Here is a 15,918-nt window from a genome sequence, read left to right as displayed (position 1 = left end):
GAGAGGGGTATGTTATTCCCAGTACATCAGAGCAGGAGAGAGGGGCATGTTATTCCCAGTACATCAGAGCAGGAGAGAGGGGCATGTTATTCCCAGTACATCAGAGCAGGAGAGATGGGTATGTTATTCCCAGTACATCAGAGCAGGAGAGATGGGTATGTTATTCCCAGTACATCAGAGCAGGAGAGATGGGTATGTTATTCCCAGTACATCAGAGCAGGAGAGATGGGTATGTTATTCCCAGTACATCAGAGCAGGAGAGATGGGTATGTTATTCCCAGGACATCAGAGCAGGAGAGATGGGCATGTTATTCCCAGTACATCAGAGCAGGAGAGAGGGGCATGTTATTCCCAGTACATCAGAGCAGGAGAGAGGGGCATGTTATTCCCAGTACATCAGAGCAGACATCAGAGAGAGGGGCATGTTATTCCCAGTACATCAGAGCAGGGAGAGGGGCATGTTATTCCCAGTACATCAGAGCAGGAGAGGGGCATGTTATTCCCAGTACATCAGAGCAGGAGAGATGGGCATGTTATTCCCAGGACATCAGAGCAGGAGAGATGGGCATGTTATTCCCAGTACATCAGAGCAGGAGAGAGGGGCATGTTATTCCCAGTACATCAGAGCAGGAGAGAGGGGCATGTTATTCCCAGTACATCAGAGCAGGAGAGAGGGGCATGTTATTCCCAGTACATCAGAGCAGGAGAGAGGGGCATGTTATTCCCAGTACATCAGAGCAGGAGAGATGGGCATGTTATTCCCAGTACATCAGAGCAGGAGAGATGGGTATGTTATTCCCAGGACATCAGAGCAGGAGAGAGGGGCATGTTATTCCCAGTACATCAGAGCAGGAGAGAGGGGCATGTTATTCCCAGTACATCAGAGCAGGAGAGAGGGGCATGTTATTCCCAGTACATCAGAGCAGGAGAGAGGGGCATGTTATTCCCAGTACATCAGAGCAGAGGGGCATGTTATTCCCAGGACATCAGAGCAGAGAGGGGCATGTTATTCCCAGTACATCAGAGCAGGAGAGATGGGCATGTTATTCCCAGGACATCAGAGCAGGAGAGATGGGCATGTTATTCCCAGGACATCAGAGCAGGAGAGATGGGCATGTTATTCCCAGGACATCAGAGCAGGAGAGATGGGCATGTTATTCCCAGGACATCAGAGCAGGAGAGATGGGCATGTTATTCCCAGGACATCAGAGCAGGAGAGATGGGCATGTTATTCCCAGTACATCAGAGCAGGAGAGATGGGCATGTTATTCCCAGTACATCAGAGCAGGAGAGATGGGCATGTTATTCCCAGTACATCAGAGCAGGAGAGATGGGCATGTTATTCCCAGGACATCAGAGCAGGAGAGAGGGGTATGTTATTCCCAGTACATCAGAGCAGGAGAGAGGGGTATGTTATTCCCAGTACATCAGAGCAGGAGAGAGGGGTATGTTATTCCCAGTACATCAGAGCAGGAGAGATGGGCATGTTATTCCCAGTACATCAGAGCAGGAGAGAGGGGTATGTTATTCCCAGTACATCAGAGCAGGAGAGAGGGGTATGTTATTCCCAGGACATCAGAGCAGGAGAGAGGGGCATGTTATTCCCAGGACATCAGAGCAGGAGAGATGGGCATGTTATTCCCAGGACATCAGAGCAGGAGAGATGGGCATGTTATTCCCAGTACATCAGAGCAGGAGAGATGGGCATGTTATTCCCAGTACATCAGAGCAGGAGAGATGGGCATGTTATTCCCAGTACATCAGAGCAGGAGAGATGGGCATGTTATTCCCAGTACATCAGAGCAGGAGAGATGGGCATGTTATTCCCAGTACATCAGAGCAGGAGAGATGGGCATGTTATTCCCAGGACATCAGAGCAGGAGAGAGGGGCATGTTATTCCCAGGACATCAGAGCAGGAGAGATGGGCATGTTATTCCCAGTACATCAGAGCAGGAGAGAGGGGCATGTTATTCCCAGGACATCAGAGCAGGAGAGATGGGCATGTTATTCCCAGTACATCAGAGCAGGAGAGAGGGGTATGTTATTCCCAGGACATCAGAGCAGGAGAGAGGGGTATGTTATTCCCAGGACATCAGAGCAGGAGAGATGGGCATGTTATTCCCAGGACATCAGAGCAGGAGAGAGGGGCATGTTATTCCCAGGACATCAGAGCAGGAGAGATGGGCATGTTATTCCCAGTACATCAGAGCAGGAGAGATGGGCATGTTATTCCCAGTACATCAGAGCAGGAGAGAGGGGTATGTTATTCCCAGGACATCAGAGCAGGAGAGATGGGCATGTTATTCCCAGTACATCAGAGCAGGAGAGATGGGCATGTTATTCCCAGTACATCAGAGCAGGAGAGAGGGGCATGTTATTCCCAGGACATCAGAGCAGGAGAGATGGGCATGTTATTCCCAGTACATCAGAGCAGGAGAGAGGGGTATGTTATTCCCAGTACATCAGAGCAGGAGAGAGGGGTATGTTATTCCCAGGACATCAGAGCAGGAGAGATGGGCATGTTATTCCCAGTACATCAGAGCAGGAGAGATGGGCATGTTATTCCCAGGACATCAGAGCAGGAGAGATGGGCATGTTATTCCCAGGACATCAGAGCAGGAGAGATGGGCATGTTATTCCCAGTACATCAGAGCAGGAGAGATGGGCATGTTATTCCCAGTACATCAGAGCAGGAGAGATGGGCATGTTATTCCCAGTACATCAGAGCAGGAGAGATGGGCATGTTATTCCCAGTACATCAGAGCAGGAGAGATGGGCATGTTATTCCCAGTACATCAGAGCAGGAGAGAGGGGCATGTTATTCCCAGTACATCAGAGCAGGAGAGAGGGGCATGTTATTCCCAGTACATCAGAGCAGGAGAGAGGGGCATGTTATTCCCAGTACATCAGAGCAGGAGAGAGGGGCATGTTATTCCCAGTACATCAGAGCAGGAGAGAGGGGCATGTTATTCCCAGTACATCAGAGCAGGAGAGAGGGGCATGTTATACCCAGGACATCAGAGCAGGAGAGAGGGGCATGTTATTCCCAGTACATCAGAGCAGGAGAGAGGGGCATGTTATTCCCAGTACATCAGAGCAGGAGAGAGGGGCATGTTATTCCCAGTACATCAGAGCAGGAGAGAGGGGCATGTTATACCCAGTACATCAGAGCAGGAGAGAGGGGCATGTTATTCCCAGTACATCAGAGCAGGAGAGAGGGGCATGTTATTCCCAGTACATCAGAGCAGGAGAGAGGGGCATGTTATTCCCAGTACATCAGAGCAGGAGAGAGGGGCATGTTATTCCCAGTACATCAGAGCAGGAGAGAGGGGCATGTTATTCCCAGTACATCAGAGCAGGAGAGAGGGGCATGTTATTCCCAGTACATCAGAGCAGGAGAGAGGGGCATGTTATTCCCAGTACATCAGAGCAGGAGAGAGGGGCATGTTATTCCCAGTACATCAGAGCAGGAGAGAGGGGCATGTGTCAGTGAGTAGAAACTTATCACGCCCTGGTTGGATGGCTGGGAGGCACGCTGCCGACTCCATTCCAGTATCAACAACACATGACACAACACATCGAAGTCAACCACTGACAGCCTACTGTAGTAGCCAGGCCATAGGGAGGGACAACACATACAGTAGGCTACAGTGGACAGCAAAAGGTCAGGAAATTGTCCAGTGCTCATACACAGTTCAGATGAATGGACCACTGCACATTTTGAAAAGGCATGTGATATTTATTATTACCTTTTTAAAGTTATTTCTCAATTTGATTTCTCACTGCATTTGTTGGTAAGGGTCGGGTGCTTTTTCTATGCTTCCCTTTTGTTTTTCTTCAACAACTGCTGACTACACAATATTTTTGGTTAAGGAAAATATATTTTACAACATTTTAAATAGTACAATGATTCTCTACACAATGATTGCTTGTTTTGTCACAAAATCTGAAATTAGGCGAACAATTCGAAGTTTAGCAACCAGGAAACAGCGGCGTGATCACTGCATAGTGCCCCTTTAAAGACAAACAAACTGCAGCACCACCGCTCAGGCTGTCTCCCAATGTACTGCTGGCACTCTGCTCCTATTCCAGTGTGTGTGTCCTGGTCTAAACCTTGCATGGAGTCCCCAGACACCCAGTCTGGTCGTGGGAAGTACAAAGTAGGAAGTACAAGTCAGCAACACTGGGACACTAAGAAAAAATAATAGGATAGGCCCACACTAATAAGACAAACAAACAGTGTTCCCCACTCTGCATCACTGTGTAGTCTACTGTACGCTCGTAACCTCTGTATTAGATATGCACATACAGGAGCATGGTTTGGGTTGGAGAATGATGTTTGACGACGACAGCTCTGTTCAACATCATAGTGCCCCCCAAGCTTGTTACCAAGCTCGAGACCCAGGGACTGAACACCTCCCTCTACAACTGGATCATGGACTTCCTGACAGGCAGGGTAAACAACAACACCTCTGCCATGCTGACTCTCAACACGGGGACCCCCAGGGGTGTGTGCTTAGCCCCCTCATGTACTCCCTGTTCACCCATGACTGCGTAGCCAAGCACGACTCCAACACCATCATGAAGTTTGCTGACAACACAACAGAGGAAGCCTGTGTCAGAGGAAGGCCCCAAAAATTGTCAAAGACTCCAGTCACCCAAGTCATAGACTGTTCTCTCTGCTAACACACGGCAAGCGGTACCGGAGAGCCAAGTCTAGGACCAAAAGGCTCCTTAACAGCATCTACCCCCAAGCCATAAGACTGCTGAACAATTAGTCAAATGGCCACCGGGCTATTTACATTCACCCCCCGTGTTTTTACACTGCTGATACTTGCTGTTTATTATCTATGCATAGTCACTTTACCCCTACCTACATGAACAAGTGACCTCCACTAACCTGTACCCCCGCACATTGACTCGGTACCGGTACCCCCTGTATATAGCTTTAGAACTGCATTATCCTGTTTCTTCTCTCACATTTCACGTGTTTTATTTCATATCAATATTACAACCTTCTTTCTCCATTGTTGGGAAAGAGCTCACAAGTTAAGCATTTCACTGTACTTTATTGCACATGTGGATGTGACCAAAAAGCTTTAAAATGTTCCCCTGCAGAAAACACCTGCCTGAGTGAATGTGATAGGTGAGAGCCCTGAGTTGAGTGCCCATCCAGTGATCAGGAAGGGAGGGAGATGAGGTTAAAATAGATTAAGAGAGGAAGCCATTTAACAGTATTGGGACATGTCCCAGGGATGGTACAGAGAGGGGGTAAGGGCATGAAATGCAACACCATCTCACACACGCATCATCCCCCCCCAGCCATTAGTTTCCCCCTGATGCCCAGTATCCCCAGTGCCAGAGGCCCCCGCTGCCCTGAATCCCGTTACTAACACCATGCCAACGGAGCCGGCCTCGCCAGTCAGCTGAACACAGATCCGGTTTCCCTCCTTAATGCTCCCAACAAGCCTGTTCCCTCTGTGGCCAAGTGTCAAACCAACCCCTCCCCCCAAAGTCACCCCCGAGGACTAGCACCACTCTACCCTGCCTTCACCCTGAATATCTTTATACATAAAATTGAGAAAGGCAGGTGATCCATCCAGAGACCCAGGTCAGGCATGGTTGCGTTAGAACCGCTCCCCAGGTACAAAGCCCCGGGTGTGTGTTTCAGCTGGGCTGCCTGGTTTGCTGGCTGGCCTGGGTGATGTGTTTTACGCTGATAATTAAAAGGGAATACGGGAAAGAGAAGCTGTTAGACCTATAGCTCTCCCTGGCATAATCCTAACTTGAGATGCAGGAAACTGCAACTCAAATCTTAGCGCAAATTTCCCATTGAGACCAATGCACGATTCAATGGTGAAGTAGTTTCACGCATGTTTCTCAAATTAGGTTTCTATCCTTTAATTACTCCTAACCAGAAGGGACACACCATCGTCACGTTAACAAACATCATAATGCCCAGTTTCACATTCCCCAAAATCGGCTTAAGGGGTTCAACGCAATCTGTCATCCTCTAAATAGGAAGCCTGTGTCAGAGGAAGGCCCAAAGAATTGTCAAAGACTCCAGTCACCCAAGTCATAGACAGTTCTCTCTGCTAACACACGGCAAGCGGTACCAGAGAGCCAAGTCTAGGTCCACATACATACTGCTATAGGACAAAGTGGATATACACAAACACACACAAAAGTATGTGAACACACATTCAAATTAGTGGATTCAGCTATTTCAGCCACACACGTTGCTGACAAGTGTATAAAATCAAGCACACAGCCATGCAATCTCCATAAACAAACACTGGCAGTAGAATGGCCAGTACTGAAGACCTCAGTGACTTTCAATGTGGCTCCATCATAGGATGCCACCTTTCCAACAAGTCAGTTCCTCAAAATGTCTGCCCTGCTAGAGCTGCCCTGGTCAACTGTGTCGTGTCTGGACTATCATTAAATGTGAAGACCGCTATTTTATCATATCTATTCTCTGTGTAATTATTATTACGTGATTAAACAAATCATGTAAACTTTGACTAGGAAGTTGGGGCACCACGGGAAAATGTTTATAGAGTCTCTAATTCCCGAATCGACTCTTCAGATATTTTCATATGTTATCGATTAGTCTTCTATGAATGTATCATTATTACCTCATGAGTTCTCATTAATGAACGTCGCAAACCCTTGGATATCTGCACGAACCCTAGCCTAAATGATGAATCATCGATATACAAATTGGCTTAATTATTTATTTACTGATTAACTAAATAACCACAGAAATACATAAAACAAACAATAGATATTGGTTAATAACACAATGCATTGAATATGTCCCTAGTGGGCTAAACCCATACGATGGCTTGGTAGACAATGAAAGGGGTGGGGACAGATAAAAGAGTGGGAAAGACAAAATTGATTCACTACACACAGTTGATAATTAAATTAATTGAACTGCTAATCCTTTGCACATGAACGGCCGCTCATTCGAGAATAATTGCAATGTATATATTTACATCCGTATGTCGTTGTCGTCTTCTCTGTTGGAATTGCTGGTCCGTATTGCAAGTCAGTTTATCAGAGAGTCTCTGGTTAACTTCCCCAGAAGTCAATGTCTTTCGTAGTTGTCGCTTTCTCCGCGGCTCTGGATAGTGTCTGTTGTAATGGATACGCCAGGCGTAGCATAGAATAGATTATTCAGCGGATGTCGGTATTCTCATACTAGATTTACGTAATTTCCAGCTGCAGACTAGTAATTCTACGTCTAGGATTTGCTCTTATTCTGTAGTGATCGATAGTCTCAGAGTTGAACCATTTCCAGCCGTGTAGCCAACACTACACTGAATGGTCTCCATGGACTACAGTGTTGTTGTTCTTAACCATTTCACATGTTGCGTCAGCTGCATGTTTTCTAGTCTAATAGTCTATAGAATTGTAGCCATTCCAACGTGGGGACTCTGTCCCGGCATTCTCTGACTTCATGTCAATTTTTTAGGAAGTGGGTTTTATACTCTGTGGAAAAAGGGACGATTCCATGACACATGATGCCCCCGTGAGGCCAGACATGACGTGGTCACTGACTAGTTAAACTTTATATGAAAATCAATACTCTCATTTAGAAGGCTAACACCACATCTTTTCACAAATAGTTCATATTTACTCATTCATTTTATCCAACATCTATATGTAAATCTGATCATTGAAAAGTGTAGACAAACAGAAATACAGTAATGTGGGTTTCCTGTCCTTCATGAGATCACCAAATGAAACACACTCGTCATGACTGTTCCTTAAGTGTCCACGGACCACTCCCACAATATCAAAAATATAAATATTATTTCATTATTCAAACTTTTGATGTCCAAGGGTTTCTCTGTGTTCCACAGTTTACATTCCAATCTCCAACACTAGAGAGCATAGGGGCAGCGTGTTTTATGACAGACCATAAAACAGCCGACTTCCCACTTGTAGAGTGTAACCTGAACCTTCAGATCGTCACAGGAGAGTTATAACAGCTCTAAGTGTTGTTATTGTGAAGTGGAAACGTCTAGGAGCAACAACAGCTCAACCTGGGAAATGGTAGACCACAAACTCACAGAGTGGAACAGTGAAGTGCTGAAGCTTGTAAAATTTGTCTGTCCAGGTTGCAACACTCACTACCGAGTTCCAAAGTTCCTCTGGAAGCAACGTCAGCACAATAACTGTTCGTCGGGAGCTTCTTGAAATGGTTTTCCATGGCCGAGCAGCCGCACACAAGCCTAAGATCACCATGTGCAATGCCAAGCGTCGGCTGGAGTGGGGAAAAGCTAGCTGCCATTGGACTCTGGAGCAGTGGAAACTAGTTATCTGGAGTGATGAATCACGCTTCATCATCTAGCAGTCCGAAGGACAAATCTGGGTTTGGCGGATGCCAGGAGAACGCTATCTGCCCCAATGCAGTGTCAACTGTAAAGTTTGGTGGAGGTGGAATAATGGTCTGGGGCTGTTTTCATTGTTCGGGCTAGGAAAATCTTAACGCTATAGCATATGATGACATTCTAGACAATTCTGTGCTTCCAACTTTGTGGCAACAGTTTGCAGACGGCCCTTTTCTGTTTCAGTATGACAATACCCCTGTGCACGAAGCTAGGTCCATACAGAAAAGGTTTGTCGAGATCGATGTGGAAGAACTTGACTGGCCTGCACAGAGCCCTGACCTCAACCCCATTGAACACCTTTGGCATGAATTGGAATGCCGACTGCGAGCCAGGCCTAATCGCCCAACATCAGTGCCCGACCTCTCTAATGGTCTTGTGGCTGAATGGAAGCAAGTCCCTGCAGAAAAATCCCGACATCTAGTGGAGAGCCTTCCCAGAAGGGTGAAGGCTGTTATAGCAACAAGGGGGGCATGTGAAAAATAAAACTTGAAGTTGAAATTAAGGGATGGTGGAGGCTGGAGGATAGTGCATGTGAAAAATAAAACTTGAAGTTGAAATTAAGGGATGGTGGAGGCTGGAGGATAGGAGGAGGGTGGATGGAAAGAGTGCCCTCTGCCTGTCCTGCTGTCATCCCTCTGATGCCCCTGGCTGTCACAATACAACACCCGACAGAGATGGGCGGAAAGGGGCCGTCCCCCCACCCTATGCCAGGAGGACTTTGCAGAGGGGCAGAAAGGGCCCTCTTTCTCCCTCTCGCAACCTTTTTTGGGGGGTGCAATTTTAAAACTAATTTCTGGTAATTATACACATTTTGCAATGACTTCTGAGTGAGAGTGACTAACAAAATCAATGGGGGTCCCTGGAGGTCAGTGTCCCTGGACACTTATATAACTGGCAAGACCAACTTACTGTAAATTGAAAATGTTAGTGACTGTCAGTGACTGACATAAGAGGAAAACGGCTGATGCACTACCACATTTATAAATTGCATGTTATTATATTATGCTACCAGTAAGTTGAGACCGACTGACTTCCTAAAACAGGTTTTTTTAACCGACAGCATCATCTGTGCAGAGACTGGAGAAAACAATGAAATGCTCTTGGAGTTGCAGCGGTGTGTTACGTGTGCAATTTGATTTGATCTGTGAGGTGCCCACCTCGGAGGTCTAGAACTATCCAGCTAAACCAACAAGAGGACCACTTGTGCCCTATACAACACTGAGTGATAGCAAACTGAAGCAGCCGTTTACACACAGGTGATTCATACATGATTCATTCTTTATGTGGGCCACCCCTAGCCTACTGTTGCACTGGAACAAACCAACTAGGCAGGCAGCACAGCAGGGGCATCCATACAGTCTATTTTCAGATCAGCCATCCAGGTTACATTCATCAAGCAACAACACCAGGCATTTCACAGACACAGAATACTGAAATATACCAATTATTGATTCTACTGAAATATACTAAGTATTAACTCTACTGAAAAACATGTAATAACTGGTTTCCCAGGGGCCTGGAATATTACCATAAAATAAGATAAAATAGAGAATTTTGCAGCCTATATTAGGTGTACTCCCCTACCACATAGACTGGCCTGTTGTTGTATGTTGGTGACAGTTTTCTAGCTATAGGGTATTTGACAGCTCCTCAGCCTACCCACTGGGAAAAACTGGTTGCATCAAGGTTGTTTCCACATCATTTCAACAATGTGGAAAACTTCACTATTTTTTTCACCCTACCTTTAACCTAAATCCAATAACATGTTTTGTTGATTTTACGTTGAATAAACGTTAGTTGACAACTCAACCAAATGTAAATCAACACTATAAGTTGATGGTGAGTCACTATCCCAGTGAAGGCTAATGCAACAACACGTATTGGACTCCAAGTCAATATGTCATGGTAAATCAACCACCCCAGCCCAGGCCGGAGAGCTTTTATAAACAATGGATGACAACGTAAGGTTGTTGTCCATAAGGTGGACAGTAAAATGTGTCAAGACAGACAGTGGCGTAATATATATCACCGTAAATGTGACATTATGCACAACTTGCCTTTATAATATGAGCGCCACATCAATAACCAACCGTTGAGGTGTTTGTCATTACCTTCTTTTTGATGTTACAGTGGCAGCAGACGGTCCACAGGTATTTGAGGGTCCTCCACAGGAGAATGATGAAGAGACCCCCGAAAAACGTGACCATGGAGGAGGCGAGGAATGCCCACCACATGCGCTGGCCATTGTTGTCGCAGGGCACGTCTGGCGAGAAGGGGATGATCACGTCCATTTTGGACATAGAGATCGAGGAGTCCGGATTTTTGTTAAAATAGTTATTTCTACTCATCATAGAGTTGCCGCTTCCATGGGTAACGGTGGCGTCCGCCTCAGCTAGCATCTAGGAGCCTTGGAGAGCCTATGCCAGCGTCCCCAGCCCCACTCGCCAGCCATATTGCCTTTAAAAAAACTATGCGTTGTATATTCTCACCCGCACTTAATTAATGGTATGTTTATTTCAATCTATTTCAGATTTCCGCGACAGTAGAAAACGCCGCACGCACTAACTGGACCGAAATAGCCGGTCGGTGTCCATTCGCGAGAGGCATTTAAATCCGCAGTAATGACAAACGTTGAGCGCTTTTCATTTTGAGAGCTTTTCCGAGTTTTTCAGGACCAATGCCATGGCAAAGATGGTCTGTCTCATCTAGCAGCCGTCGAGGCTGCCAATGATGTTTCAGATTATGATAGGCGCAGCGACATTGAAAAAGGGCTGTTTTCTTCAAACAGTTTCTGTCCGACCTATCAAGTCGTCTTCCATCCAGGGATTCGGTCGATTAACAGCGGAAAATTGATTTCACTTTTCTAAACACCAATTTAATCGATAGCCTCGATGGTTTTTGAATGGCAGAAGCTATTTCAAGTCCCCAAACTGTTGCCACGATGCGAAAACACAAACGACATCATCTAGCGGAGTGTTCGCTTTCTGACATATAAGCGCTCGGGTGATGTCGCCTTCGCAACTGACTGTCCCCATTCCTTCCCCTTGATCCAGCCCAGGGTCGCGCAGATCGGCCAGTTGATAGTGCCTGTCAGAGCCGCTCGCTCCACTGAATGCTAGAGAGATTTACAGGTCGGAGGGGCGGTGCGTAGCTCAAAGATGGTCAGAAAGCAGTAATACCGCCAAGCGCTGATGTTTATACCAAATGCCAGCCACTTGTCTCAGTCAGTTCCTATTGTGCTTTCAAGACCACTGAGAACTCGGGAAAAAACTAGATCAAGTCATGACGTCGTGACGTCAGGTCGGAAAGTCGGAGATCTAGAAAGAGCCACCGAGTTTCCGATTTGGAATTCGGAGTTGGATGACCGTTCAAAAAAAATAATAATCCCAGTCGCAGCTTGTTTTTACCGAGTTCTCAGGGGTTTTGAACGCGGCATTGGGCAATACATTGCGCTCTTTCGGTGTAATGTATTCACGTTGAAAGTGACACATGTCTCTGAGCTACATATGTGACTGTCATGTTCATTTGAACAGCAGCCAATAATATCTCGTACTGTGATGCAGCAGCAACTTCGGTTTGAAATGCCAAGGCTTCCATTTTAGGACAGTTATTAGATTAGCCACAGATGATTCCATCGAGTTCATACAACACAGCAGTTGTCCTCATTTTAATTCTCAGAACTGAACCTGACGATAGGAGTTTCCCTTGCTACACAGGCCTCTGTCACTTTAATGATATTTTCTCTTATCTGTAAATTACATTGGCTTATTTTCATCTTCATTTGAAGGAGGCTCCTTCAATCATTCACCATAATGTGTTTCCGGTGCCAAAGCCCTTATTCTGCCCCCAGTCAATTATCCTTTACATTCTGAAGACAATTAGACAGAGGATAAGACAGGAACAGGTGCCACCCACAGACAGATGCATCAGTGGCCTATAGAAAGACTCTGTCTCAGGACAGGACGGTCACAGAGGGCGCATGAGGACCCACAGCTGGGAGTGGGACTTGGACTGGAACCAGTGACCTCACCTTTCCAGGGAAAGTACACTAGGCCTACCATGTGCCATTGTCTTGACAGAGGTCATAGTGTGCTACCCTGTCTCAACACCTCCCCTATTACCTATGTCCTTTGAGGTCAAAGCCTTGAATTACTTTTCACCATATTATATACTAACTACACTGTTGAACTGATCTGTGTTGATGATAGAGGCTGACTGGGACAAAAATTGGCCCAGGCATTTTTAACTCACAGACCTATTTTTTTCCTTGAGGCTTCCATTTTTAGCCAGATAGGGATCCTTTTTGCACAAAAATCCAAGTTTGACAGTCCCACGGGGCTAAAACTGGACCAGCCCATCTGGTGTATGCCAGAAATGCCAGATGCCTAGTCCTCCCCTGGTTGATGAGACCAAGGACACACAGATCAAAAATATTTAAATCAATCAACAGTTTCAGGGAGACGTGTAGCCGCAGGTCGTGGGCAACCCTATGCTGCCCCACTTCTTGTGTAGTGTTTTCACTTTGAATGAAAACAAGGGGGTTGACCCCTGAGCTGCCTTGGGCTGGCTTTCTGGGCGGCTGCAACCTGGCCTCAAAGCATTTCAAATGATTCTGTACGTAAATCCGTGACACTCCATTTAGTATGATCTGTTGCGTTTCGTATGGTATGTATTCATTTGTGGATGTCCATCATCCATTTCATATGATATGTTACAAATTACAATTTGTATATGTTACTAATTGCAATTCGTACAATATAGTAAGAATTTGCAAAATGTACAATATGTTACTAATTGCAATTTGTACAATGTATTAAGAATATGCTAAATGTACAATATGTTACAAATTTGGGGGTTAAGTTTAAGAGTTAGATTAAAGGGGTTTCAAATGGCTGAAGATATTTCAAGTCCACAAACTGTTGCCACAATGCGAAAACACAAATGGCACAATCTGGCAGCGTAGGGTTGAGGTTAGGAGTTAGGTTAAAGGGTTAAGGTTAGGATTAGGGTTAGCTAAAAGTGGTAGGGGAAGGATTAGTTAACATGCTAAGTAGTTGCAAAGTAGCTAAAAGTAGTAAGTAGTTGCAAAGATGCTAATCAGCTAAAATGCTAAAGTTGTTCGTGAAGCGATTCAACCGTGCAACCTTTGGGTTACTAGACGTTCGCATTATACATCCACCCCGACCAACCACCCTCCTTTTGTTTATGCCTTAGGTAACCTTCTGTCTTATGTAACCATCCTAACATATCATACTAATTTGAGTGTGTTCCGGATTTACATTTACTTTGTTACATCTAGTTTATGAGACCAGACTGCTGGGCAAGGTGCGTCTTTGTGTTAAATCCTGTCTAATTGAATGCCCCTGCTGCCATGGCCTGGTCGTCACTAGTTACCACAGCCACAGTCATAAACCCAGCCTATTTCTAGCATTTCTCTTCTTAAAATCAGATTTTACGCTGCGTTCACGTGCTAGTTGGAACTAGGAAACTCAGAAATGTCCAACGTCCCAACTGGTAGAATGTGTTTCTGAAAGTATTCAGACCACTTGACTTTTTCCACATTTTGTTACATTGCAGCCTTATTCTAAATGGAAGAAATCTTTTTTGGGGACAGAAATCGACACACAAAACCCCATAATGACAAAGAAAAAACTGCTTTTTAGAAATGTTTGCAAATTTATAAAAAAGAGAAATATCTTATTTACATAATTATTCAGACGCTTTGCTATGAGACTCGAAATTGAGCTCAGGTGGATCCTGTTTCCGTTGATCATCCTTGAGATGTTTCTACAACTTGATTGGAGTCCATCTGTGGTAAATTCAATTGATTGGAGATGATTTGGAAAGGCACACACCTCTCTATATAAGTGTAACGGATGTGAAACGGCTAGCTTAGTTAGCGGTGCGCGCTAAATAGCGTTTCAATCGGTGACGTCACTTGCTCTGAGACCTTGAAGTAGTAGTTCCCCTTGCTCTGCAAGGGCCGCAGCTTTTGTGGAGCGATGGGTAACGATGCTTCGTGGGTGACTGTTGTTGATGTGTGCAGAGGGTCACTGGTTCGCGCCCGGGTATGGGCGAGGGGACGGTCTAAAGTTATACTGTTACATAAGGTCCCACAGTTGACAGAGCATGTCAGAGAAAAAACCAAGCCATGAGGTCGAAGGAATTGTCCATAAAGCTCAGAGACTGGATTTTGTCGAGGCACAGATCTGGGGAAGAATACTAAAGCATTTCTGCAGCATTGAAGATCCACAAAAACACAGTGGCCTCCATCATTCTTAAATGGAAGAAGTTTGGAACTACCAAGACTCTTCCTAGAGCTGGGCGCCTGGCCGAACTGAGAAATCTGGGGAGAAAGGCCTTGGTCAGGGAGGTGACCAAGAACCAAATGGTCACTGACAGAGCTCTAGAGTTCTTCTGAAGATGGGAGAATCTTCCAGAAGGACAACTATCTCTGCAGCACTCTACCAATCAGGCCTTTATGATAGAGTGGCCAGATGGAAGCCACTCCTCAGTAAAAGGCACATGACAGCCCGCTTCGAGTTTGACAAAAGGCACCTAAACTCTCAGGCCATGAGAAATACGTTTCTCTGGTCTGATGAAACCAAGATTGGTGGTTCCAAACATCTCAAGCATGATCACTGGAAACAGGATGCACCTGAGCTCAATTTCGAGTCTCCTACTAGCAAAGGGTCTGAATACTTATGTAAATAAGGTATCTGTTTTTATCTTTAATACATTTCATAAACTTTCAAAACCTGTTTTCACTTTGTTTTTATGGGGTACTGTGTGAAGATTTGTTTTTATTTATACATTTCAGAATAAGACTGTTAACAAAATGTGGAAAAAGTCAAGGGGATTGAATACTTTCCGAATGCACTGTATGTAGAGGACACAGTTGTGACTTACTTATTTAGTGGTAATTGTCTTTTTACGTGGATTTTAAATAAGTGAGGCTTGACTAATGCAGGGTTGAGACATGGTTCCATAAGCTTGTCTGCTCGATGCATTTGTTTATTTTTCCAATAAATATGCAGGAATACTTCATGCAGGATTTCACACAGAATAGTGTGCCATCCCATAGAGGAAGGAAGATGAGGCTTTACTAATACAGGGTTGAGAGTTGAGGAGGAGGTGTGACGCTTGGCTAGGGGAGGGTTGAGCTCTGAGGAAGAATGACACAGTTCATAATATGTATTCTGTACACGTATTTGACAAACTGGTCTCCATTTGGGTGCCAAGCTTTCTATGACAACAAAAACAGTGTTCCTATTCTATGGAATATGGTGGGAAACTTCCTCCAGCTAATACATCAGCCTATCTGATTTGCATACATAATTGTGAATAATATATTTTTTCAAATCTTTGATAGGGAGTGAAAGAGTGCACACTTTGGGGAGAAAGGGGAGCAAGATAACGGTACTTGAGGGTTGGTCCAAGGGCCTGGCAAACGGAAGAGGGTATGGTGGGTCATGGGACGATCTCTCACCCCAATGAGTAGGCCAGAGTGCTGGA

General features: G+C 45.4%; 1 protein-coding gene across 1 annotated transcript in view; it reads right to left on the bottom strand.

Annotated features, from left to right (window-relative positions):
* LOC112251626 (calcium-activated potassium channel subunit alpha-1-like) overlaps window positions 1–11,621 on the bottom strand; it is a 350,091-nt gene extending 338,470 nt beyond the window's left edge. Inside the window, exon 1 of the mRNA XM_042299053.1 lies at window positions 10,515–11,621. Coding sequence (XP_042154987.1) covers window positions 10,515–10,802 — 288 coding nt within the window. The 5' untranslated portion in view covers window positions 10,803–11,621. The remainder of the gene's footprint in view (window positions 1–10,514) is intronic.
* Between the last annotated feature and the right edge of the window lie 4,297 nt (window positions 11,622–15,918).

The sequence above is a fragment of the Oncorhynchus tshawytscha genome, linkage group LG16, assembly GCF_018296145.1.
Source record: "Oncorhynchus tshawytscha isolate Ot180627B linkage group LG16, Otsh_v2.0, whole genome shotgun sequence".
Lineage (NCBI taxonomy): Eukaryota > Metazoa > Chordata > Actinopteri > Salmoniformes > Salmonidae > Oncorhynchus > Oncorhynchus tshawytscha.
This window is presented reverse-complemented; position numbering and strand designations above follow the sequence as displayed.